The sequence below is a fragment of the Bombina bombina genome, chromosome 9, assembly GCF_027579735.1.
Source record: "Bombina bombina isolate aBomBom1 chromosome 9, aBomBom1.pri, whole genome shotgun sequence".
NCBI classification, from domain to species: Eukaryota; Metazoa; Chordata; class Amphibia; order Anura; family Bombinatoridae; genus Bombina; species Bombina bombina.
Window position 1 is genome coordinate 19,383,039 of NC_069507.1, and position 27,267 is coordinate 19,410,305.

At 36.6% G+C, this 27,267-nt stretch overlaps 1 protein-coding gene across 1 annotated transcript in view; it reads right to left on the minus strand.

Annotated features, from left to right (window-relative positions):
- Nucleotides 1-605: 605 nt before the first annotated feature.
- LRRC20 (leucine rich repeat containing 20) overlaps nucleotides 606-27,267 on the minus strand; it is a 1,047,913-nt gene continuing 1,021,251 nt past the window's right edge. The window contains exon 5 of the mRNA XM_053691936.1: nucleotides 606-1,039. Within this exon, the coding sequence (XP_053547911.1) occupies nucleotides 921-1,039 (119 nt within the window). The 3' untranslated portion in view covers nucleotides 606-920. The remainder of the gene's footprint in view (nucleotides 1,040-27,267) is intronic.

Below are 27,267 nucleotides of genomic sequence, written 5' to 3' on the forward strand. Positions count from 1 at the left end.
TTCATCTATGTGCATTTACATTTTGACTGGAATGTCCCTTTAATAGCAGTTACTTATATTGGTGCAGCAGGCGTTATTGATAGGTCTCAGCTATTTATTATGTAGGTGATTTAACTACAGCCAGCTTCTGCCATACACATGATAAAGGAGGATTTCAAAAGTGAATCCCTGGATTGCTCTTGATTTGCAAAACCTGTAAAACAGCATTTTAGATGCTTATAAAGCATGTGTTATGTGTGCAGACCTTTTGTAATGCAGTAGACATTGATAAATATTTTTCATACCAAATATTGGGGCATATGTATCAAGCTCCGAATGGAGCTTGACGCCCCGTGTTTCTGGCGAGCCTGCAGACTCGCCAGAAACAGCAGTTATGAAGCAGCGGTCACAAAGACCGCTGCTCCATAACCTGTCCGCCTGCTCTGAGCAGGCGGACACACATCGCCGCAAATCAACCCGATCGAGTACGATCGGGTTGATTGACACCCCCCTGCTGGCGGCCCATTGGCCGTGAGTCTGCAGGGGGCGGCGTTGCACCAGCAGCTCTTGTGAGAGTAACAGCAATAAGGTAAGATTTTTATTAAAGCAATGATTCAGAAAGAAGATCCAGTGCATTTCTTTAATGTATTTTTTTACATTGAAATTTCATTGATAATTTTAACCCCTCGGCTACCACAGAGGGTCGCAACATGCCCTCTGCTGGAGACAAGTGGTTAAAACAAATTAAATATCAATCAAACATTCAAACAATTTATTTATTTTTATTCTACAAATAAAGTCATTAATTTAAATCACCATCATAATCAATCATAGCAAAACTACTGATCCATAATAAACCTAAATCAAAGAACAGCATTTCCAGTTGATTGTAATCGAAGATCAAGTGATGTGACTGTAGCACCGACTGACCCATATCATGTTCACACAATGAGCTCAAATGTAATATTGGTGAGGTCCAGACCGTCTTTATTCAGAGGATTTCCTCGAAGGTTCACAGTGCGCAAGGCTGGCAACGCCCTGAGCTTCTCAACGGCAACATCTGCTCAAAAAACAAAGAAAATAAGAATCCAGCAGCAAAAAAACATATCTAGGTTAAAAAAATGACTAACATCACAGCAGCTAAATTAATGAACAAAACAAAATAATTTGTATTCATGAATAATAACTACTGACGTTCACAACATGTTTATTGAAAAAACACATATGCCAGGATATTTCCCTATATAAAAGTATTAATACTAAAATGATGACTTTCAGAATTTAAGATTTGCTATTCTTTGCCGGTAAGGCTCCTCGGTTTGAGACTAAACAGTGTTTTTTTGTGACTGATAAGAATGGTTGATATAATCTGTTCCATTCTAAAGCACATGTTTTATTAGTCCCAGAGATCAGATGCATCTGTTACTTCCACTGGAAGAAGATACTAAGTACGTACATCAGTTTAGCAAAAGAAGTCCTTTGGAAATTCCTTTTAAATCCATTATCCACATGACATGCTCTTCTAATTTTGTTTTACTGATGTGTTTTCCCTCTCAAACTGCTTACATAGCTATAGAGAACTGTATCTTTAAGCAGATCTCCTTGTCACTAATTAGCTAATTCTATTAACAGGAAATACATGCGTTTGTGTTTTACACTGCAGCTTCCAACTGTCCAACAATGCCATAGATTGTCCAAAAATATCATAGATTGTCCAACAACGCCAGAGATTGCCAAACAACGTCAGAGATTGTCCAACAACGCCAGAGATTGTCCAACAATGCCAGAGATTGTCCAGCAATGCCAGAGATTGTCTAACAACGCCAGAGATTGTCCAACAACGCCAGAGATGGTCCAACAATGCCAGAGATTATCCTACATCGCTAGAGATTATCAAACAATACTAGAGATTATCAAACAATGCATTATCACAAAGACGCTTCTCTATTTCATTGAAGATGGTAACTTGTTTATTTTTTTGCCATTCTGCCCTCATGTGTAACTGCTTCTTAAAGAGTTAAATATAGAGGTCCCTACAGGGTGGTTCTAGGTAATTCTAGATATTTGCACTTGGGGAGGGCAAAAACCGAATTTATGCTTACCTGATAAATTTCTTTCTCCAACGGTGTGTCCGGTCCACGGCGTCATCCTTACTTGTGGGAATATTCTCTTCCCCAACAGGAAATGGAAAAGAGAGCACAGCAAAAGCTGCCCATATAGCCCCCCCTCTGGCTCCGCCCCCCAGTCATTTGACCGACGGTTAGGAGAAAAAGGAGAAACTATAGGGTGCCGTGGTGACTGTAGTGTATAGAGAAAGAAATTGTTCAAACCTGATTAAAAACCAGGGCGGGCCGTGGACCGGACACACCGTTGGAGAAAGAAATTTATCAGGTAAGCATAAATTCTGTTTTCTCCAACATTGGTGTGTCCGGTCCACGGTGTCATCCTTACTTGTGGGAACCAATACCAAAGCTTTAGGACACGAATGAAGGGAGGGAGCAAATCAGGTTACCTAAACGGAAGGCACCACAGCTTGCAAAACCTTTCTCCCAAAAATAGCGTCCGAAGAAGCATAAGTATCGAATTTGTAAAATTTGGCAAAAGTGTGCAGAGAAGACCAAGTCGCTGCCTTACATATCTGATCAACAGAAGCCTCGTTCTTGAAGGCCCATGTGGAAGCCACAGCCCTAGTAGAGTGAGCTGTGATTCATTCAGGAGGCTGCCGTTCGGCAGTCTCATAAGCCAATCTGATGATGCTTTTCAGCCAGAAAGAAAGAGAGGTAGCAGTAGCTTTTTGTCCTCTCCTCTTACCAGAATAAATGACAAACAAAGATGAAGTTTGTCTAAAATCCTTTGTTGCGTCTAAATAAAACTTTAAAGCACGGACCACATCTAAATTGTGTAACAAACGTTCCTTCTTTGAAACTGGATTCGGACACAGAGAAGGAACAACTATTTCCTGGTTAATATTCTTGTTGGAAACTACTTTTGGAAGAAAACCAGGCTTGGTACGCAAAACGACCTTATCTGCATGGAACACCAGATAGGGTGGATCACACTGCAAAGCAGACAATTCAGAAACTCTTCTAGCAGAAGAAATATCAACCAACAACAGAACTTTCCAAGATAGTAACTTAATATCTATGGAATGTAAAGGTTCAAACAGAACCCCTTGAAGAACTGAAAGAACTAAATTTAGACTCCAAGGAGGAGTCATGGGTCTGTAAACAGGCTTGATTCTGACCAAAGCCTGTACAAAAGCTTGTACATCTGGCACAGCTGCCAAGTGTTTGTGTAACAAAACAGATAAAGCAGAAATCTGTTCTTTTAGAGAACTCGCTGACAACCCTTTATCCAAACCCTCTTGGAGAAAGGAAATAATCTTAGGAATCTTAATTTTACTACAGGAGAATCCCTTGGATTCACACCAACAGATATATTTTTTCCATATTTTATGGTAAATCTTTCTAGTCACAGGTTTTCTGGCTTGGACCAGAGTATCTATCACTGAATTTGAAAACCCACGCTTGGATAAAATCAAGCGTTCAATTTCCAAGCAGTCAGCTGCAGAGAAACTAGATTTGGATGTTCGAATGGACCTTGTACTAGAAGATCCTGTCTCAAAGGTAGCTTCCATGGTGGAGCCGATGACATATTCACCAGGTCTGCATACCAAGTCCTGCGTGGCCACGCAGGAGCTATCAGAATCACTGAGGCCTTCTCCTGTTTGATCCTGGCTACAAGCCTGGGAAGGAGAGGAAACGGTGGAAACACATAAGCTAGGTTGAACGGCCAAGGCGCCACTAATGCATCCACTAGAGTCGCCTTGGGATCCCTGGATCTGGACCCGTAGCAAGGAACCTTGAATTTCTGACGGGACGCCATCAGATCCATGTCTGGAATGCCCCATATTTGAGTTAACTGGGCAAAGACCTCCGGGTGGAGTTCCCACTCCCCCAGATGGAAAGTCTGACGACTCAAATAATCCGCCTCCCAGTTGTCTACTCCTGGGATGTGAATTGCAGATAGATGGCAGGAGTGATCCTCCGCCCATTTGATGATCTTGGATACCTCTCTCATCGCCAAGGAACTCTTTGTTCCTCCCTGATGGTTGATGTAAGCTACAGTCGTCATGTTGTCCGACTGGAATCTTATGAATCCGGCCTTCGCTAGTTGAGGCCAAGCCCGGAGCGCATTGAATATCGCTCTCAGTTCCAGGATGTTTATCGGGAGAAGAGACTCTTCCCGAGACCAGAGACCCTGAGCTTTCAGGGAGTCCCAGACCGCGCCCCAGCCTAACAGACTGGCGTCGGTCGTGACAATGACCCACTCTGGTCTGCGGAGCTCATTCTCTGAGACAGGTGATCCTGAGTCAACCACCAACGGAGTGAGTCTCTGGTTAACTGGTCTACTTGAATCTGGGGAGACAAGTCTGCATAATCCCCATTCCACTGTCTGAGCATGCACAGTTGCAATGGTCTTAGATGAATTCGAGCAAAAGGAACCACGTCCATTGCTGCAACCATTAGACCTATTACTTCCATGCACTGAGCTATGGAAGGCTGAGGAATAGATTGAAGAACTTGACAAGCCTTTAATTTTCTGACCTCTGTCAGGAAAATCTTCATTTCTACAGAATCTATTATTGTTCCCAGAAAGGGAACTCTTGTAGACGGGGACAGGGAACTCTTTTCCACATTCACCTTCCACCCGTGAGACCTGAGAAAAGCTAATACAATGTCTGTATGAGCCCTTGATCTGGAAAGGGACGACGCTTGGATTAGAATGTTGTCTAGGTAAGGTGCCACTGCAATGCCCCTCAGTCTTAGAACCGCTAGAAGGGACCCTAGCACCTTTGTGAAGATTCTGGGAGCCATTTTATCAAAGTAACAATTTTAAACCCACTACAGTCCCAGCCACAGCGTTTGCTGCGGCTTCACCTGTCCTTGGGGGTTATTCGCCACAGAAATAAGCCTTCCAGAAACCTTTTTAATGGCCACCGGACCCTCTCACATGAAGCTGCATGCACTGCATCCAAAAGAAACTGCGCAATTAAGACGCGAAAATGAGGCTCTGCCTACTAAAGTGAAAGGCCCTTCCTGACTGGAAAAGGTGTCTAAACGACTGCCTGGCGCTTAAAAACGTTACCAAAGTATTTTCAAGTTTCAAAACACTTCAAACAACATATAAATATCGAATAAATCAATCGATTAAGCCCACAATAGTGTCAACCAGTATATAGCCCATTAATAAGCCTTCATTCTGTTATGAGTCTAAGAAAATGGCTTACCGATCCCCAAGAGGGAAAATGACAGTTTTCTAGCATTACTAAGTCTTGTTAGAAAATGGACTAGTCATACCTTGAGCAGAAAAGTCTGCAAACTGTTCCCCCCAACTGAAGTTCTCTGGGTTCCTGCGTGGGAACAGCAATTGATTTTAGTTACTGCTGCTAAAATCATACTCCTCTTTTAAACAGAACTCTTCATCCTTTTCTGTTTTCTGTTTTAGAGTAAATAGTACAAACCGGCACTATTTTAAAATAACAAACTCTTGATAGAAGAATGAAAAACTACAACTAACACCACATACTCTTCACCATCTCCGTGGAGATGCTACTTGTTCAGAGCGGCAAAGAGAATGACTGGGGGGCGGAGCCAGAGGGGGGCTATATGGGCAGCTTTTGCTGTGCTCTCTTTGACATTTCCTGTTGGGGAAGAGAATATTCCCACAAGTAAGGATGACGCTGTGGACCGGACACACCAATGTTGGAGAAAAGTTAACCACAAAGCCAATATGAAGGGTGGAAGGGGTACAGAATCATCTGCTACAACCTACTGCTACATGTATATTTTGTTAACCCCTTCTTCCCTGACCTCTATCATCACTCTATGTAGAGCACTGAGCCTGCAAATAAGGCAACAACTTGCAAATATGTAAACAGCTGTTATTTTCAAGGTTTGGGGGTGCTACAGTAACAAATGAGTGTACATAGCAACCTCCTGAAAATGTTGCTTGGATCCTGCAATGTTTACTGGCTGTCAGAGACAACTCCCACAGTTCCATTGGTGAACAGAAATGCATCTTTAAAAGAAGGGAAAGACTATGGTTTTCCTTTTGCTTTATAACCAACAACAATACATAGATTTCCGTGTTGATTTGCTGGTTACCCCAGGTGGCTGATGATTATCCCTTTGTGTCCAACATTAATCAGACACCCTCACATGCTGATGAGCACCAACAATCATCAGATACTCAGGCAGTAATTGCAGAGAGCTGGTATTGCTAGAATCTCATATGGCTAATCAGGTGAAATGTAAGCTCTTTTAATATTGTGACTGATTTAACAAACCACAAGAACATTGCTAGGTGCCCATATCTAATTGTATTGTCTCATTCACACTAGTGAGGTAGCCTGTGTGATATGTGACAATTAGCTGCATACACTGACACCCATTGCAGGGTCATTATATTGTGTCACCAGACTACACAACTTATACACAGAAGAAAAAATCCTGTTACCTCATTTTATTTTAGTAGCTGAGTGTCTGTGATATGTATATTGTGAAGGATTTACTTAGTATAGATACACAGATAATAATCAAAAAGTCAATCAAGTCTGTCCATATTTGTCCTAACATCTACGGAAATCTAAAAGCAAAAAATATACTGATCATACACATAAAAGAGCAGTAATTACATGAGTTAGAAATATAGACAGACAAATAATAGATGATATATAGAGAGATGATAGATAGATAGATGATATATAGAGAGATGATAGATAGATGATATATAGAGAGATGATAGATAGATAGATGATATATAGAGAGATGATAGATACATGATATATAGAGAGATGATAGATAGATAGATAGATAGATAGATGATATATAAAGAGATGATAGATAGATAGATAGATAGATAGATAGATATATGATATATAGAGAGATGATAGATAGGTAGATGATATATAGAGAGATGATAGATAGATAGATAGATAGATAGATAGATAGATAGATAGATAGATAGATAGATAGATAGATAGATAGATGATATATAGAGAGATGATAGATAGATAAATATATGATATATAGAGAGATGATAGATAGATGATATATAGAGAGATGATAGATAGATAGATAGATAGATAGATGATATATAGAGAGATGATAGATAGATGATATATAGAGAGGTGATAGATAGAAGATACATAGAGAGATGATAGATAGATAGATGATAGATAGATGATATATAGAGAGATGATAGATAGATGATATATAGAAAGATGATAGATAGATGATATATAGAAAGATGATAGATAGATAGATAGATATATAGAAAGATGATTGATAGATAGATGATATATAGAGAGATGATAGAGAGATGATAGATAGATGATATATAGAGAGATGATAGATAGATATATGATATTTAGAGAGATGATAGATATATGATATATAGAGAGATGATAGATGATATATAGAAAGATGATAGATAGATGATATATAGAAAGATGATAGATAGATGATATATAGAAAGATGATTGATAGATAGATGATATATAGAGAGATGATAGAGAGATGATAGATAGATGATATATAGAGAGATGATAGAGAGATGATAGATAGATGATATATAGAGAGATGATAGATAGCTATATGATATATAGAGAGATGATAGATAGATATATGATATATAGAGAGATGATAGATAGATGATATATAGAAAGATGATAGATAGATGATATATAGAAAGATGATAGATAGATGATATATAGAAAGATGATTGATAGATAGATGATATATAGCGAGATGATAGATAGATGATATATAGAGAGATGATAGATAGATATATGATATATAGAGAGATGATAGATAGATGATATATAGAGAGATGATAGATAGATAGATAGATAGATAGATAGATAGATAGATAGATGATATATAGAGAGATGATAGATAGATAGATAGATAGATGATATATAGAGAGATGATAGATAGATAGATAGATGATATATAGATAGATGATAGATAGATAGATGATATATATAGAGAGATGATAGATAGATAGATAGATAGATAGATAGATAGATAGATAGATGATATATAGAGAGATGATAGATAGATAGATGATATATAGAGAGATGATAGATAGATAGATAGATATATATATGATCTACAGAGAGATGATAGATAGATAGATAGATGATATATAGAGAGATGATAGATAGATATATGATATATAGAGAGATGATAGATAGATGATATATAGAGAGATGATAGATAGAAGATACATAGAGAGATGATAGATGATATATAGAGAGATGATAAATATATAGAGAGATAGATACTAGATAGATAGATTAGATAGATAATAGATAGATATATGAATGCTAGATAGATGATTGATAGAAAAATAGATAGAGATAGATTAGATAATAGATATTAGGGTTAATAGTGTAGCGGGTATTTTGCAATCGGGGTGTGGTGGTTTAGGGCTTAATAGTGTAGTGGGGTATTTTGGGATGGGGTGTGGTGGTTTAGGGCTTAATAGTGTAGTGGGGTATTTTGGGATGGGGTGTGGTGGTTTAGGGGTTAATAGTGTAGCGGGGTATTTTAGGATGGGGTGTGGTGGTTTAGGAGTTAAAAGTGTATAGCGGGGTTAAAAGAATAGGGGGATGTGACAGTTTAGAGGTTAATAGATTATGGAGCTTACTGCAATGGGGGTTAATGTGTGAGTGTAGGTGTTAGGGTTCTTTTAACTTTGCTGCTCCATTGATTTCAATGGGGTTACTGTGATGTTGCAAATGCTTTATCCTCTGGTTCACTTTTGTGCGCGTTGGGTTTTGTGCGAGCGCCAAAAACTGTACTTTCCACTTGTAATACCAGCGCTAGCCAACGCTTCTCTGGGAGTGTTTTTGTAACCATCTATAGTTTTGCTTATTTTTTAATAACATTGTGCTGATTTTCAGACTAAACAAGCCCCAAAGTGTCAGATGTATACTGATGTATACAGACTCCTACTGGCTCCTGTTTGTGTAATCTGTCTTTTCATCTGGAGACGAGGGGGGTGATGTCTGCTCTTCCTGGTTTCCAAGCCCCTTTCACTGGGTGTTCCAGGCTAACCTCATCAACAGTGCTAATCTAGGAGCTTTTAAGTAAGTTTTTAAACAGTTTTATACAGGATCTTTAGATCAGTATCTGTGCATATTCTTCTTTATAGTAGTGTCTATTACATGCAGTTATATATAATTAGTGTATACTGTATATTTATATCAGTATCTGTACATATTCTGTATAGTAGTGTCTGTTACATGCAGTTATATGACAATTAGTGTATACTGTATATTTATATCAGTAGTATCTGTACATATTCTGTATAGTAGTGTCTATTACATGCAGTAATATGTAATTAGTGTATACTGTATATTTATATCAGTAGCTGTACATATTCTGTATAGTAGTGTCTATTACATGCAGTTATATGACAATTAGTGTATACTGTATATTTATATCAGTATCTGTACATATTCTGTATAGTAGTGTCTATTACATGCAGTTATATGTAATTAGTGTATACTGTATATTTATATCAGTAGCTGTACATATTCTGTATAGTAGTGTCTGTTACATGCAGTTATATGACAATTAGTGTATACTGTATATTTATATCAGTATCTGTACATATTCTGTATAGTAGTGTCTATTACATGCAGTAATATGTAATTAGTGTATACTGTATATTTATATCAGTAGCTGTACATATTCTGTATAGTAGTGTCTATTACATGCAGTTATATGACAATTAGTGTATTCTGTATATTTATATCAGTATCTGTACATATTCTCTATAGTAGTGTCTATTACATGCAATTATATGTAATTAGTTTATACTGTATATTTATATCAGTATCTGTACATATTCTGTATAGTAGTGTCTATTACATGCAGTTATATGACAGTTAGTGTATACTGTATATTTATATCAGTATCTGTACATATTCTGTATAGTAGTGTCTATTACATGCAGATATATGTAATTAGTGTATACTGTATATTTATATCAGAATCTGTACATATTCTGTATAGTAGTGTCTATTACATGCAGTTATATGTAATTAGTGTATACTGTATATTTATATCAGTATCTGTACATATTCTGTATAGTAGTGTCTATTACATGCAGTTATATGTAATTAGTGTATACTGTATATTTATATCAGTATCTGTACATATTCTGTATAGTAGTGTCTATTACATGCAGTTATATGACAATTAGTGTATACTGTATATTTATATCAGTATCTGTACATATTCTGTATAGTAGTGTCTATTACATGCAGTTATATGAAAATTAGTGTATACTGTATATTTATATCAGTATCTGTACATATTCTGTATAGTAGTGTCTGTTACATGCAGTTATATGTAATTAGTGTATAATGTATATTTATATCAGTATCTGTACATATTCTGTATAGTAGTGTCTATCACATGCAGTTATATGGCAATTAGTGTATACTGTATATTTATATCAGTATCTGTACATATTCTGTATAGTAGTGTCTATTACATGCAGTTATATGACAATTAGTGTATACTGTATATTTATATCAGTATCTGTTTATATTCTGTATAGTAGTGTCTATTACATGCTGTTATATGACAATTAGTGTATAATGTATATTTATATCAATATCTGTACATATTCTGTATAGTAGTGTCTATTACATACAGTTATATGACAATTAGTGTATACTGTATATTTATATCAGTATCTGTACATATTCTGTATAGTAGTGTCTATTACATGCAGTTGTATGACAATTAGTATATACTGTATATTTATATCAGTATCTGTACATATTCTGTATAGTAATGTCTATTACATGCAGTTATATGTAATTAGTGTATACTGTATATTTATATCAATATCTGTACATATTCTGTATAGTAGTGTCTATTACATGCAGTTATATGACAATTAGTGTATACTGTATATTTATATCAGTATCTGTACATATTCTTTATAGTAGTGTCTATTACATGCAGTTATATGACAATTAGTATATAGTGTATATTTATATCAGTATCTGTACATAATCTGTATAGTAGTGTCTATTACATGCAGTTATATGACAATTAGTGTATACTGTATCTTTATATCAGCATCTGTACATATTCTGTATAGTAGTGTCTATTACATGCAGTTATATGACAATTAGTGTATACTGTATATTTATATCAGTATCTGTACATATTCTGTATAGTAGTGTCTATTACATGCAGTTATATGACAATTAGTGTATACTGTATATTTATATCAGTATCTGTACATATTATGTATAGTAGTGTCTATTACATTCAGTTATATGACAATTAGTGCATACTGTATATTTATATCAGTATCTGTACATATTCTGTATAGTAGTGTCTATTACATGCAGTTATATGACAATTAGTGTATACTGTATATTTATATCAGTATCTGTACATATTCTGTATAGTAGTGTCTATTACATGCAGTTATATGACAATTAGTGCATACTGTATATTTATATCAGTATCTGTACATATTCTGTATAGTAGTGTCTATTACATGCAGTTATATGTAATTAGTGTATACTGTATATTTATATCAGTATCTGTACATATTCTGTATAGTAGTGTCTATTACATGCAGTTATATGACAATTAGTGTATACTGTATATTTATATCAGTATCTGTACATATTCTGTATAGTAGTGTCTATTACATGCAGTTATATGACAATTAGTGTATACTGTATATTTATATCAGTATCTGTACATATTCTGTATAGTAGTGTCTATTACATGCAGTTATATGACAATTGGTATATACTGTATATTTATATCAGTATCTGTACATATTCTGTATAGTAGTGTCTATTACATGCAGTTATATGACAATTAGTGTATACTGTATATTTATATCAGTATCTCTACATATTCTGTATAGTAGTGTCTATTACATGCAGTTATATGACAATTAGTGTATACTGTATATTTATATCAGTATCTGTACATATTCTGTATAGTAGTGTCTATTACATGCAGTTATATGACAATTAGTGTATACTGTATATTTATATCAGTATCTGTACATATTCTGTATAGTAGTGTCTATTACATGCAGTTATATGACAATTAGTGTATACTGTATATTTATATCAGTATCTGTACATATTCTGTATAGTAGTGTCTATTACATGCAGTTATATGACAATTAGTGTATACTGTATATTTATATCAGTATCTGTACATATTCTGTATAGTAGTGTCTATTACATGCAGTTATATGACAATTAGTGTATACTGTATATTTATATCAGTATCTGTACATATTCTGTATAGTAGTGTCTATTACATGCAGTTATATGACAATTAGTGTATACTGTATATTTATATCCGTATCTGTACATATTCTGTATAGTAGTGTGTATTACATGCAGTTATATGACAATTAGTGTATACTGTATATTTATATCCGTATCTGTACATATTCTGTATAGTAGTGTGTATTACATGCAGTTATATGACAATTAGTGTATACTGTATATTTATATCAGTATCTGTACATATTCTGTATAGTAGTGTATATTACATGCAGTTATATGACAATTAGTGTATACTGTATATTTATATCAGTATCTGTACATATTCTGTATAGTAGTGTCTATTACATGCAGTTATATGACAATTAGTGTATACTGTATATTTATATCAGTATCTGTACATATTCTGTATAGTAGTGTCTATTACATGCAGTTATATGACAATTAGTGTATACTGTATATTTATATCAGTATCTGTACATATTCTGTATAGTAGTGTCTATTACATGCAGTTATATGACAATTGGTATATACTGTATATTTATATCAGTATCTGTACATATTCTGTATAGTAGTGTCTATTACATACAGTTATATGACAATTAGTGTATACTGTATATTTATATCAGTATCTCTACATATTCTTTATAGTAGTGTCTATTACATGCAGTTATATGACAATTAGTGTATACTGTATATTTATATCAGTATCTGTACATATTCTGTATAGTAGTGTCTATTACATGCAGTTATATGACAATTAGTGTATACTGTATATTTATATCAGTGTCTGTACATATTCTGTATAGTAGTGTCTATTACATGCAGTTATATGACAATTAGTGTATACTGTATATTTATATCAGTATTTGTACATATTCTGTATAGTAGTGTCTATTACATGCAGTTATATGACAATTAGTGTATACTGTATATTTATATCAGTATCTGTACATATTATGTATAGTAGTGTCTATTACATGCAGTTATATGACAATTAGTGTATACTGTATATTTATATCAGTATCTGTACATATTCTGTATAGTAGTGTCTATTACATGCAGTTATATGACAATTAGTGTATACTGTATATTTATATCAGTATCTGTACATATTCTGTATAGTAGTGTCTATTACATGCAGTTATATGACAATTAGTGTATACTGTATATTATATCAGTATCTGTACATATTCTGTATAGTAGTGTCTGTTACATGCAGTTATATGTAATTAGTGTATACTGTATATTTATATCAGTATCTGTACATATTCTGTATAGTAGTGTCTAGTACATGCAGTTATATGACAATTTGTGTATACTGTATATTTATATCAGTATCTGTACATATTCTGTATAGTAGTGTCTAGTACATGCAGTTATATGACAATTTGTGTATACTGTATATTTATATCAGTATCTGTACATATTCTGTATAGTAGTGTCTATTACATACAGTTATATGACAATTAGTGTATACTGTATATTTATATCAGTATCTGTACATATTCTGTATAGTAGTGTCTGTTACATGCAGTTATATGACAATTAGTGTATACTGTATATTTATATCAGTATCTGTACATATTCTGTATAGTAGTGTCTATTACATGCAGTTATATGACAATTAGTGTATACTGTATATTTATATCAGTATCTGTACATATTCTGTATAGTAGTGTCTATTACATGCAGTTATATGACAATTAGTGTATACTGTATATTTATATCCGTATCTGTACATATTCTGTATAGTAGTGTGTATTACATGCAGTTATATGACAATTAGTGTATACTGTATATTTATATCAGTATCTGTACATATTCTGTATAGTAGTGTATATTACATGCAGTTATATGACAATTAGTGTATACTGTATATTTATATCAGTATCTGTACATATTCTGTATAGTAGTGTCTATTACATGCAGTTATATGACAATTAGTGCATACTGTATATTTATATCAGTATATGTACATATTCTGTATAGTAGTGTCTGTTACATGCAGTTATATGACAATTAGTGTATATTGTATATTTATATCAGTATCTGTACATATTCTGTATAGTAGTGTCTAGTACATGCAGTTATATGACAATTTGTGTATACTGTATATTTATATCAGTATCTGTACATATTCTGTATAGTAGTGTCTATTACATGCAGTTATATGACAATTTGTGTATACTGTATATTTATATCAGTATCTGTACATATTCTGTATAGTAGTGTCTAGTACATGCAGTTATATGACAATTTGTGTATACTGTATATTTATATCAGTATCTGTACATATTCTGTATAGTAGTGTCTATTACATACAGTTATATGACAATTAGTGTATACTGTATATTTATATCAGTATCTGTACATATTCTGTATAGTAGTGTCTGTTACATGCAGTTATATGACAATTAGTGTATACTGTATATTTATATCAGTATCTGTACATATTCTGTATAGTAGTGTCTATTACATGCAGTTATATGACAATTAGTGTATACTGTATATTTATATCAGTATCTGTACATATTCTGTATAGTAGTGTCTATTACATGCAGTTATATGACAATTAGTGTATACTGTATATTTATATCCGTATCTGTACATATTCTGTATAGTAGTGTGTATTACATGCAGTTATATGACAATTAGTGTATACTGTATATTTATATCAGTATCTGTACATATTCTGTATAGTAGTGTATATTACATGCAGTTATATGACAATTAGTGTATACTGTATATTTATATCAGTATCTGTACATATTCTGTATAGTAGTGTCTATTACATGCAGTTATATGACAATTAGTGCATACTGTATATTTATATCAGTATATGTACATATTCTGTATAGTAGTGTCTGTTACATGCAGTTATATGACAATTAGTGTATATTGTATATTTATATCAGTATCTGTACATATTCTGTATAGTAGTGTCTAGTACATGCAGTTATAAGACAATTTGTGTATACTGTATATTTATATCAGTATCTGTACATATTCTGTATAGTAGTGTCTATTACATGCAGTTATATGACAATTAGTGTATACTGTATATTTATATCAGTATCTGTACATATTCTGTATAGTAGTGTCTATTACATGCAGTTATATGTAATTAGTGTATATTGTATATTTATATCAGTATCTGTACATATTCTGTATAGTAGTGTCTATTACATGCGGTTATATGACAATTAGTGTATACTGTATATTTATATCAGTATCGGTACATATTCTGTATAGTAGTGTCTATTACATGCAGTTATATGACAATTAGTGTATACTGTATATTTATATCAGTATCTGTACATATTCTGTATAGTAGTGTCTGTTACATGCAGTTATATGTAATTAGTGTATACTGTATATTTATATCAGTATCTGTACATATTCTGTATAGTAGTGTCTATTACATGCAGTTATATGACAATTAGTGTATACTGTATATTTATAATCAGTTTCTGTACATATTCTGTATAGTAGTGTCTATTACATGCAGTTATATGAAAAGGAGTGTATACTGTCCCTTTAACTGCTCTGCTGCAAAGTGTCCCAGGATTTTACTTTACATGCTGGCTGCTCTGCGTGTGCTACAGAGAGAGTACCCATGTGGTAAGGAACAGTCGCAGAGTGAGATTATGGTTCTATACTTTATCCTATTGTAGCAATTTCAGTTTTGAAAAGTTATTGTAAAGTTTTAAATCCCAAGTGATCCTTCATGCGGGAGCCTTAAACAGTGATATGAACACAAACCTGATATCAAGTGCACAGACAAATACGTTTACTGGCGACCTTCTAGCTCCTTGTTGTGAGCGGACGTGATAGGAAAGCTAAAAGCCTTGTTGTCTGCAATTTGCTTTGCTTCCTTACAGAATGAGAGACTTTCAGATAACAGATTCCTGACGTCACACCACACACTTCTCATGTAATGTTTTTAGTTTAAACGCAACAAATAAATCCAGATGAAATCATTTACTATAAAAAGCAATGATTATTGTTCAGATATTGTATGTTGTAAATTTACTGAAAAACGTAGCATTGTCCTCAAATCATAAATGAAAGAAAAGCTCGATCACATAATAAATACTCTGTGCTGTGCGTTTGTAGTGCAGTGATCACACGATCTTGTCTACTAAACGCTAAATACTAAATATTATAGCAGTGTAGTGTTACCTCTATATTATAGCACAGTGTAATGTTACCTCTATATTATAGCACAGTGTAATGTTACCTCTATATTATAGCACAGTGTAATGTTACCTCTATATTATAGCACAGTGTAATGTTACCTCTATATTATAGCACAGTGTAGTGTTCCCTCTATATTATAGCATAGTGTAGTGTCACCTCTATATTATAGCACAGTGTAGTGTTACCTCTATATTATAGCACAGTGTAGTGTTACCTCTATATTATAGCAGTGTAGTGTTACCTCTATATTATAACACAGTATATTGTTCCCTCTATATCAGTGTTTCTCAACAGCCGGGCCGTGGCCCACTACCGGGCCGCAACGGCCCTGCTGGTGGGCCACGACCCGACATAGCCTCCAGACACACGCTCGGACAGGCCCGTCTTTACACATGTCCAAAATTTCAGATGGGCCTGTTAGAGTGCCACTGCGCATGTTTGTATGCGCCACTGCGCATGTCTGTATGCACAGTGTGAACGGGTAGCGGCGCACTGTGAGTAGCGGCGAGTGGCGTGCAGAGCGGATCGGCTCACAGGTAAGGAAGTCCACTGTCACCAATGACAAATAATTATGGTGACTGACACTAATATGTATATTTAGGGCGGCCACTGGACACCAATGTGTATGTGTACACTGTGTGTATGTATGTATGTATATATATATATATATATATATATATATAAATATATATATATATATATATAACCCACTGACACCAATGTGTATGTGTACTGTTTGTATATATATATCCCATTGGCACCAATGTGTATGTGTGGGATATTTTATTTATATATATATATATATATATATATATATATTTATATATTTTGTATCTATATATATATATATATATATATATATATATATATTTATATATTTTGTATCTATCTATATATATATATATATATATATATAGATTTATATATATATAGATATATATATATAGATTTATATATATATATATATATATATATATATATATATATAGCTACTATAGATATATATATACAGTATATATAAAGATATATATATATATATATATACCCACTCCCGATGCTTACCGGGCCCTAGACAGGTCCAGTTAAAACTTACCGGGCCTTGAGGTCACTTAGGTTGAGAACCACTGCTCTATATTATAGCACAGTGTAGTGTTCCCTCTATATTATAACATAGTGTAGTGTTCCCTTTATATTATAACATAGTGTAGTGTTCCCTCTATATTATAGCACAGTGTAATGTTATATCCCTAAAGTGCTGGAAGATAGAAACACTAAAGGGCCCTAGTGGCCGATTGTGTGCAAATATGCAGGGGGCGGCATTGCACAAGCAGTTCACACTACAGTGTATCATGTTCGCAAGACGTTGGTAAATCGGCCCCTAAGGGCAAGATTACATATGCGGACAGTTTTTTAGTTGAAGTGAGCGATCACATATTCGCTGCCGCACATAAATGTGGCGCGTATATATTTCACCCGTCACCCGCAGTTTTTACTCCCATAAACTAACATAGAACCGGTGTCACAAATCGGTATCACATATTCAGTGCAAGGACTTACGCGGTGAAAATGGAGAAACCTTACTCCATATTCATCTCACCACACATACGCAGGCGCAGCAAGCCTTACGCTTAATATGTATGCACCGTAACTCCCTGGAAGTCTTAAACACCTAACCCATGTGCAATATCTACCTGTCAACCGCCATCCCCCACTGATTTGAACAGCCAATAGGATTCCAGTAGCTTTTATCCTATTGGCTGATTTGAAAATGTAAGTCAATACGAATGCAAGGTACCCCAAATATAAAACTGGTACCTTGCATTCAATCTTCAGTGTGCGGTGGCCGGTCATGCTCTGCAGCCACCTCCGCTCCGTGCCGCCTTCGCTCCGGATGAAGATAGAAGATGTCCCTGCGCTGGATGAAGATGTTGCCGCCTGAAAGAAGACCTTCACCGCCGGACTTCAGGAATAGTGAGTACCTATTTCGGAGTTAGACTTAGGTTTTTTTTTTTTGTTTTGTTTTTTAGATTAGGACTTTTTTATTTTAAAGGGCAGCAAAAGAGCTGAATGCCATATTAAGTGCAATGCCCATACAAATGCCCCTTTAGTGGCAATGGGTAGCTTAGGTTTTTTTAGTGTTAGGTTTTTTATTTTGGGGGGTTGGGTGAGGCTTTACTTTTAGGGGGTAGCTTGTACTTTATTTAGGTAGAAAAGCTGATTGCTTTAGGGCAATGCCAAACAAAAGGCCCTTTTAAGGGCTATTGGTAGTTTAGTGTTAGATTAGGGGGTGTTTTTATTCTGGGGGGCTTTTTATTTTTATAGGGGTATTAGATTAGGTTTCAATATTTTTATTTTGGATAATTTCGTTTATTTTTTCTGTAATTTTAGCCTTTCTTATTTTTTGTAATATTAGATTTTTCTATTTTAATTTAATCTTAGGTTTTTTTTTTATGTAATGTTAGAAAAAAAAAATAATTGTAAATTAGGATTTTTTAAATTTTGTAATGTTTTATTAATTTGTAAAATAGTCTTTTTTATTTTATGTAATTGGGGTTAATTTGGGGGTGGTAGTTTAGGGGGCTTAGTGATTAGATTAGTTCTTTGTGTTGTGGGAGGATGGCGGCTTAGAGGTTAATAGGATAATTAGGTATATTGCGCCGTGGGGGTTGGCGGATTAGGGGTTAATAGTGTAATTAGATACTTTGCAATGTGGGGGGGATGGCGGAATGGGGGTTAATACATTTATTAGGTATATTGCGTTGTGGGGGGTGGCAATTTAGCGGTTAATTGCATTTATTATTAATTGTGATGTTGGGGGATGGCCAGTGACGGGATGGCGGATATAGGGGTTTGATGTGTTGGGTTTATTTTTGGGAGGCGGGTTAGACTTTTATGGGAAGAACTTATGCGCCTGCAGATCTTAAACTGCTGTAAGTCACTGGAGACTCCAGAAATGTGTATTTCCGCACATTTCTGAACATTGCCAGTTTATCCGACTTATGTCAGTTTATCATCTGACGGCGCTGTACATGTGATTCACCTGATGTGCGATGGTGAACTTATGGGCAACACAGGTTTCAGCAGTTGCGCTGAAGCCTGCGCCGCATATGTAATCTCGCCCTAAGATTACAATTGGAGCAGAAATATTAGCACTATAGTGTGTTAACATTGCTTGTGCGTAATCAATAGTGCTTCTATGTTTGCTATTGTATTACAAGTCCAGAGTTACTGGTTATGGCTCGAGCGATAGTCTAGGGGCGCTAACATCGGCATGTCAGATATCGTGAATGCACTAAATACCTCACATAATATACTTCTACAGGGGCGCGCAGTATGTCCGATATTGTTTGACACGATTTAATAAATAAGAGCGGTTGTTCTGAATTGAATGGCTTTTAAAATGAAAGGAAAAGCATTTAAAAAAAATATGTCGACACAACAATTCAGAAAAAATGAAAATACATAGCCTTTTTGGTCCTTCCGTATGTTTTTACTACTCATATTTTTTTGTGAACATTAAAATGTAGTGCGAAATGACAAGTTTTAGTTACTGAATTATAAATGCAAATAACACCCTGCACCAAACACATTTAAGTGAGTCATTATTAGATCTTGGAACAGTAACTGCGGTGCGCTGTAATCTTTGTAAAAATATTGTAGCAAATACTATTAATCTAAACAAACATTTACACCTTCAGAATGAAAGATATAAATATTCCCATGACGATCGATTTAGCTGGCAATGCCTTTGTCTTGGTCCACACAAGTGCCAACATCTGCCTGGCAATGTGGCACCCCAGACCGACACTAGTACATATAAATGCCAGGCATCCTTTAATGAACTGGACAGTCCAGTAGTTCTACCAGCTGTCCAGTAAAATCTATACAAAAATGGCACTTACAGTTCTAATAGCAGTTATTATGCATTGTATTGTTCCACATTCACAATGTTACTTCTTTCAGGTAGTTTTAAGTAGCAACCATGGATAAAATCACTGTTCTGTTCTTGGTAGTCAAAACCATGGGGGGGTGTCACTGGCAGCCAAGATAGAAAACTCACTGCTCTGTGTATGTTACTGGCAGCCAAGAGAGAAAACTCAGTGCTCTGTGTGTGTTACATGTAGTTAAGAGAGACAATTAACTGCTCTGTGTGTGTTACATGTAGTTAAGAGAGACAACTCACTGCTCTGTGTGTGTTACATGTAGTTAAGAGAGACAACTCATTGCTCTGTGTGTGTTACTGGCAATCAAGAAAAAACTCACTGCTCTGTGTGTGTTACAGGTAGTTAAGAGAGACAACTCACTGCTCTGCGTGTGTTACAGGTAGTTAAGAGAGACAACTCACTTCTTCCTGTGTGTTACAGGTAGTTAAGAGAGACAACTCACTGCTCTGTGTGTGTTACAGGCAGTTAAGAGAGACAACTCACTGCTCTGTGTGTGTTACAGGTAGTTAAGAGAGACAACTCACTGCTCTGTGTGTGTTACAGGTAGTTAAGAAAGAAAACTCACTGCTCTGTGTGTGTTACAGGTAGTTAAAAGAGACAACTCACTGCTCTGTGTGTGTTACATGCAGTTAAGAGAGAAAACTCACTGCTCTGTGTGTGTTACAGGTAGTTAAGAGAGAAAACTCACTGCTCTGTGTGTGTTACATGTAGTTAAGAGAGACAACTCACTGCTCTGTGTGTGTTACAGGTAGTTAAGAGAGACAACTCACTGCTCTGTGTGTGTTACAGGTAGTTAAGAGAGAAAACTCACTGCTCTGTGTGTGTTACATGTAGTTAAGAGAGACAACTCACTGCTCTGTGTGTGTTACATGTAGTTCAGAGAGACAAGTCACTGCTCTGTGTGTGTTACAGGTAGTTAAGAGAGACAACTCACTTCTCCCTGTGTGTTACAGGTAGTTAAGAGAGACAACTCACTGCTCTGTGTGTGTTACAGGTAGTTAAGAGAGAAAACTCAGTGCTTTGTGTGTGTTACAGGTAGTTAAGAGAGAAAACTCACTGCTCTGTGTGTGTTACAGGTAGCTAAAAGAGACAACTCACTGCTCTGTGTGTGTTACATGTAGTTAAGAGAGACAACTCACTGCTCTGTGTGTGTTACATGTAGTTAAGAGAGACAACTCACTGCTCTGTGTGTGTTACATGTAGTTAAAAGAGACAACTCACTGCTCTGTGTGTGTTACAGGTAGTTAAGAGAGACAACTCACTGGTCTGTGTGTGTTACAGGTAGTTAAGAGAGACAACTCACTGCTCTGTGTGTGTTACATGTAGTTAAAAGAGAAACCTCACTGCTCTGTGTGTGTTACAGGTAGTTAAGAGAAACAACTCCCTGCTCTGTGTGTGTTACAGGTAGTTAAGAGAGACAACTCACTGCTCTGTGTGTGTTACAGGTAGTTAAGAGAGACAACTCACTGCTCTGTGTGTGTTACAGGTAGTTAAGAGAGACAACTCACTGCTCTGTGTGTGTGTTACAGGTAGTTAAGAGAGACAACTCACTGCTCTGTGTGGGTTACAGGCAGTTAAGAGAGACAACTCACTGCTCTGTGTGGGTTACAGGTAGTTAAGAGAGACAACTCACTGCTCTGTGTGTGTTACAGGTAGTTAAGAGAGAAAACTCACTGCTCTGTGTGTGTTACAGGTAGTTAAGAGAGACAACTCACAGGTCTGTGTGTGTTACAGGTAGTTAAGAGAGACAACTCACTGCTCTGTGTGTGTTACAGGTAGTTAAGAGAGAAAACTCAGTGCTTTGTGTGTGTTACAGGTAGTTAAGAGAGAAAACTCACTGCTCTGTGTGTGTTACAGGTAGTTAAGAGAGAAAACTCAGTGCTCTGTGTGTGTTACAGGTAGTTAAGAGAGAAAACTCAGTGCATTGTGTGTGTTACATGTAGTTAAGAGAGACAACTCACTGCTCTGTGTGTGTTACAGGTAGTTAAGAGAGACAACTCACTGCTCTGTGTGTGTTACAGGTAGTTAAGAGAGACAACTCACTGCTCTGTGTGTGTTACAGGTAGTTAAGAGAGAAAACTCACTGCTCTGTGTGCGTTACAGGTAGTTAAGAGAGAAAACTCAGTGCTCTGTGTGTGTTACAGGCAGTTAAGAGAGAAAACTCACTGCTCTGTGTCTGTTACAGGTAGTTAAAAGAGACACCTCACTGTTCTGTGTGTGTTACAGGCAGTTAAGAGAGACAACTCACTGCTCTGTGTGTGTTACAGGTAGTTAAAAGAGACACCTCACTGTTCTGTGTGTGTTACAGGTAGTTAAGAGAGACAACTCACTGCTCTGTGTGTGTTACAGGTAGTTAAGAGAGACAACTCACTGCTCTGTGTGTGTTACAGGTAGTTAAGAGAGAAAACTCACTGCTCTGTGTGTGTTACATGTAGTTAAGAGAGACAACTCACTGCTCTGTGTGTGTTACATGTAGTTAAGAGAGACAACTCACTGCTCTGTGTGTGTTACATGTAGTTCAGAGAGACAACTCACTGCTCTGTGTGTGTTACAGGTAGTTATGAGAGACAACTCACTTCTCCCTGTGTGTTACAGGTAGTTAAGAGAGACAACTCACTGCTCTGTGTGTGTTACAGGTAGTTAAGAAAGAAAACTCACTGCTCTGTGTGTGTTACAGGTAGTTAAAAGAGACAACTCACTGCTCTGTGTGTGTTACATGCAGTTAAGAGAGAAAACTCACTGCTCTGTGTGTGTTACAGGTAGTTAAGAGAGAAAACTCACTGCTCTGTGTGTTACATGTAGTTAAGAGAGACAACTCACTGCTCTGTGTGTGTTACAGGTAGTTAAGAGAGACAACTCACTGCTCTGTGTGTGTTACAGGTAGTTAAGAGAGAAAACTCAGTGCTTTGTGTGTGTTACAGGTAGTTAAGAGAGAAAACTCACTGCTCTGTGTGTGTTACAGGTAGTTAAGAGAGAAAACTCAGTGCTCTGTGTGTGTTACTGGCAATCAAGAAAAAACTCACTGCTCTGTGTGTGTTACAGGTAGTTAAGAGAGACAACTCACTGCTCTGCGTGTGTTACAGGTAGTTAAGAGAGACAACTCACTTCTTCCTGTGTGTTACAGGTAGTTAAGAGAGACAACTCACTTCTTCCTGTGTGTTACAGGTAGTTAAGAGAGACAACTCACTGCTCTGTGTGTGTTACAGGTAGTTAAAAGAGACAACTCACTGCTCTGTGTGTGTTACATGCAGTTAAGAGAGAAAACTCACTGCTCTGTGTGTGTTACAGGTAGTTAAGAGAGAAAACTCACTGCTCTGTGTGTGTTACATGTAGTTAAGAGAGACAACTCACTGCTCTGTGTGTGTTACAGGTAGTTAAGAGAGACAACTCACTGCTCTGTGTGTGTTACAGGTAGTTAAGAGAGAAAACTCACTGCTCTGTGTGTGTTACATGTAGTTAAGAGAGACAACTCACTGCTCTGTGTGTGTTACATGTAGTTCAGAGAGACAAGTCACTGCTCTGTGTGTGTTACAGGTAGTTAAGAGAGACAACTCACTTCTCCCTGTGTGTTACAGGTAGTTAAGAGAGACAACTCACTGCTCTGTGTGTGTTACAGGTAGTTAAGAGAGAAAACTCAGTGCTTTGTGTGTGTTACAGGTTTTTAAGAGAGAAAACTCACTGCTCTGTGTGTGTTACAGGTAGCTAAAAGAGACAACTCACTGCTCTGTGTGTGTTACATGTAGTTAAGAGAGACAACTCACTGCTCTGTGTGTGTTACATGTAGTTAAGAGAGACAACTAACTGCTCTGTGTGTGTTACATGTAGTTCAGAGAGACAAGTCACTGCTCTGTGTGTGTTACAGGTAGTTAAGAGAGACAACTCACTTCTCCCTGTGTGTTACAGGTAGTTAAGAGAGACAACTTACTGCTCTGTGTGTGTTACAGGTAGTTAAGAGAGAAAACTCAGTGCTTTGTGTGTGTTACAGGTAGTTAAGAGAGAAAACTCACTGCTCTGTGTGTGTTACATGTAGCTAAAAGAGACAACTCACTGCTCTGTGTGTGTTACATGTAGTTAAGAGAGACAACTCACTGCTCTGTGTGTGTTACAGGTAGTTAAGAGAGACAACTCACTGCTCTGTGTGTGTTACAGGTAGTTAAGAGAGACAACTCACTGGTCTGTGTGTGTTACAGGTAGTTAAGAGAGACAACTCACTGCTCTGTGTGTGTTACATGTAGTTAAGAGAGACAACTCACTGCTCTGTGTGTGTTACATGTAGTTAAAAGAGACAACTCACTGCTCTGTGTGTGTTACAGGTAGTTAAGAGAGACAACTCACTGCTCTGTGTGTGTTACATGTAGTTTAAAGAGACAACTCACTGCTCTGTGTGTGTTACAGGTAGTTAAGAGAGACAACTCACTGGTCTGTGTGTGTTACAGGTAGTTAAGAGAGACAACTCACTGCTCTGTGTGTGTTACATGTAGTTAAAAGAGACAACTCACTGCTCTGTGTGTGTTACAGGTAGTTAAGAGAGACAACTCACTGCTCTGTGTGTGTTACAGGTAGTTAAGAGAGACAACTCACTGCTCTGTGTGTGTTACAGGTAGTTAAGAGAGACAACTCACTGCTCTGTGTGTGTTACAGGTAGTTAAGAGAGACAACTCACTGCTCTGTGTGTGTGTTACAGGTAGTTAAGAGAGACAACTCACTGCTCTGTGTGGGTTACAGGCAGTTAAGAGAGACAACTCACTGCTCTGTGTGGGTTACAGGTAGTTAAGAGAGACAACTCACTGCTCTGTGTGTGTTACAGGTAGTTAAGAGAGAAAACTCACTGCTCTGTGTGTGTTACAGGTAGTTAAGAGAGACAACTCACAGGTCTGTGTGTGGTACAGGTAGTTAAGAGAGACAACTCACTGCTCTGTGTGTGTTACAGGTAGTTAAGAGAGAAAACTCAGTGCTTTGTGTGTGTTACAGGTAGTTAAGAGAGAAAACTCACTGCTCTGTGTGTGTTACAGGTAGTTAAGAGAGAAAACTCAGTGCTCTGTGTGTGTTACAGGTAGTTAAGAGAGAAAACTCAGTGCATTGTGTGTGTTACATGTAGTTAAGAGAGACAACTCACTGCTCTGTGTGTGTTACAGGTAGTTAAGAGAGACAACTCACTGGTCTGTGTGTGTTACAGGTAGTTAAGAGAGACAACTCACTGCTCTGTGTGTGTTACAGGTAGTTAAGAGAGACAACTCAGTGCTTTGTGTGTGTTACAGGTAGTTAAAAGAGACAACTCACTGCTCTGTGTGTGTTACAGGTAGTTAAAAGAGACAACTCACTGTTCTGTGTGTGTTACAGGTAGTTAAGAGAGACAACTCACTGCTCTGTGTGTGTGTTACAGGTAGTTAAGAGAGACAACTCACTGGTCTGTGTGGGTTACAGGCAGTAAAGAGAGACAACTCACTGCTCTGTGTGTGTTACAGGTAGTTAAGAGAGACAACTCACTGCTCTGTGTGTGTTACAGGTAGTTAAGAGAGACAACTCACTGCTCTGCGTGTGTTACAGGTAGTTAAGAGAGACAACTCACTTCTTCCTGTGTGTTACAGGTAGTTAAGAGAGACAACTCACTGCTCTGTGTGTGTTACAGGTAGTTAAAAGAGACAACTCACTGCTCTGTGTGTGTTACATGCAGTTAAGAGAGAAAACTCACTGCTCTGTGTGTGTTACAGGTAGTTAAGAGAGAAAACTCACTGCTCTGTGTGTGTTACATGTAGTTAAGAGAGACAACTCACTGCTCTGTGTGTGTTACAGGTAGTTAAGAGAGACAACTCACTGCTCTGTGTGTGTTACAGGTAGTTAAGAGAGAAAACTCACTGCTCTGTGTGTGTTACATGTAGTTAAGAGAGACAACTCACTGCTCTGTGTGTGTTACATGTAGTTCAGAGAGACAAGTCACTGCTCTGTGTGTGTTACAGGTAGTTAAGAGAGACAACTCACTTCTCCCTGTGTGTTACAGGTAGTTAAGAGAGACAACTCACTGCTCTGTGTGTGTTACAGGTAGTTAAAAGAGACAACTCACTGCTCTGTGTGTGTTACATGTAGTTAAGAGAGACAACTCACTGCTCTGTGTGTGTTACAGGTAGTTAAGAGAGACAACTCACTGGTCTGTGTGTGTTACAGGTAGTTAAGAGAGACAACTCACTGCTCTGTGTGTGTTACATGTAGTTAAGAGACAACTCACTGCTCTGTGTGTGTTACAGGTAGTTAAGAGAAACAACTCACTGCTCTGTGTGTGTTAGAGGTAGTTAAGAGAGACAACTCACTGCTCTGTGTGGGTTACAGGTAGTTAAGAGAGACAACTCACTGCTCTGTGTGTGTGTTACAGGTAGTTAAGAGAGACAACTCACTGCTCTGTGTGGGTTACAGGCAGTTAAGAGAGACAACTCACTGCTCTGTGTGGGTTACAGGTAGTTAAGAGAGACAACTCACTGCTCTGTGTGTGTTACAGGTAGTTAAGAGAGAAAACTCACTGCTCTGTGTGTGTTACAGGTAGTTAAGAGAGACAACTCACAGGTCTGTGTGTGGTACAGGTAGTTAAGAGAGACAACTCACTGCTCTGTGTGTGTTACAGGTAGTTAAGAGAGAAAACTCAGTGCTTTGTGTGTGTTACAGGTAGTTAAGAGAGAAAACTCACTGCTCTGTGTGTGTTACAGGTAGTTAAGAGAGAAAACTCAGTGCTCTGTGTGTGTTACAGGTAGTTAAGAGAGAAAACTCAGTGCATTGTGTGTGTTACATGTAGTTAAG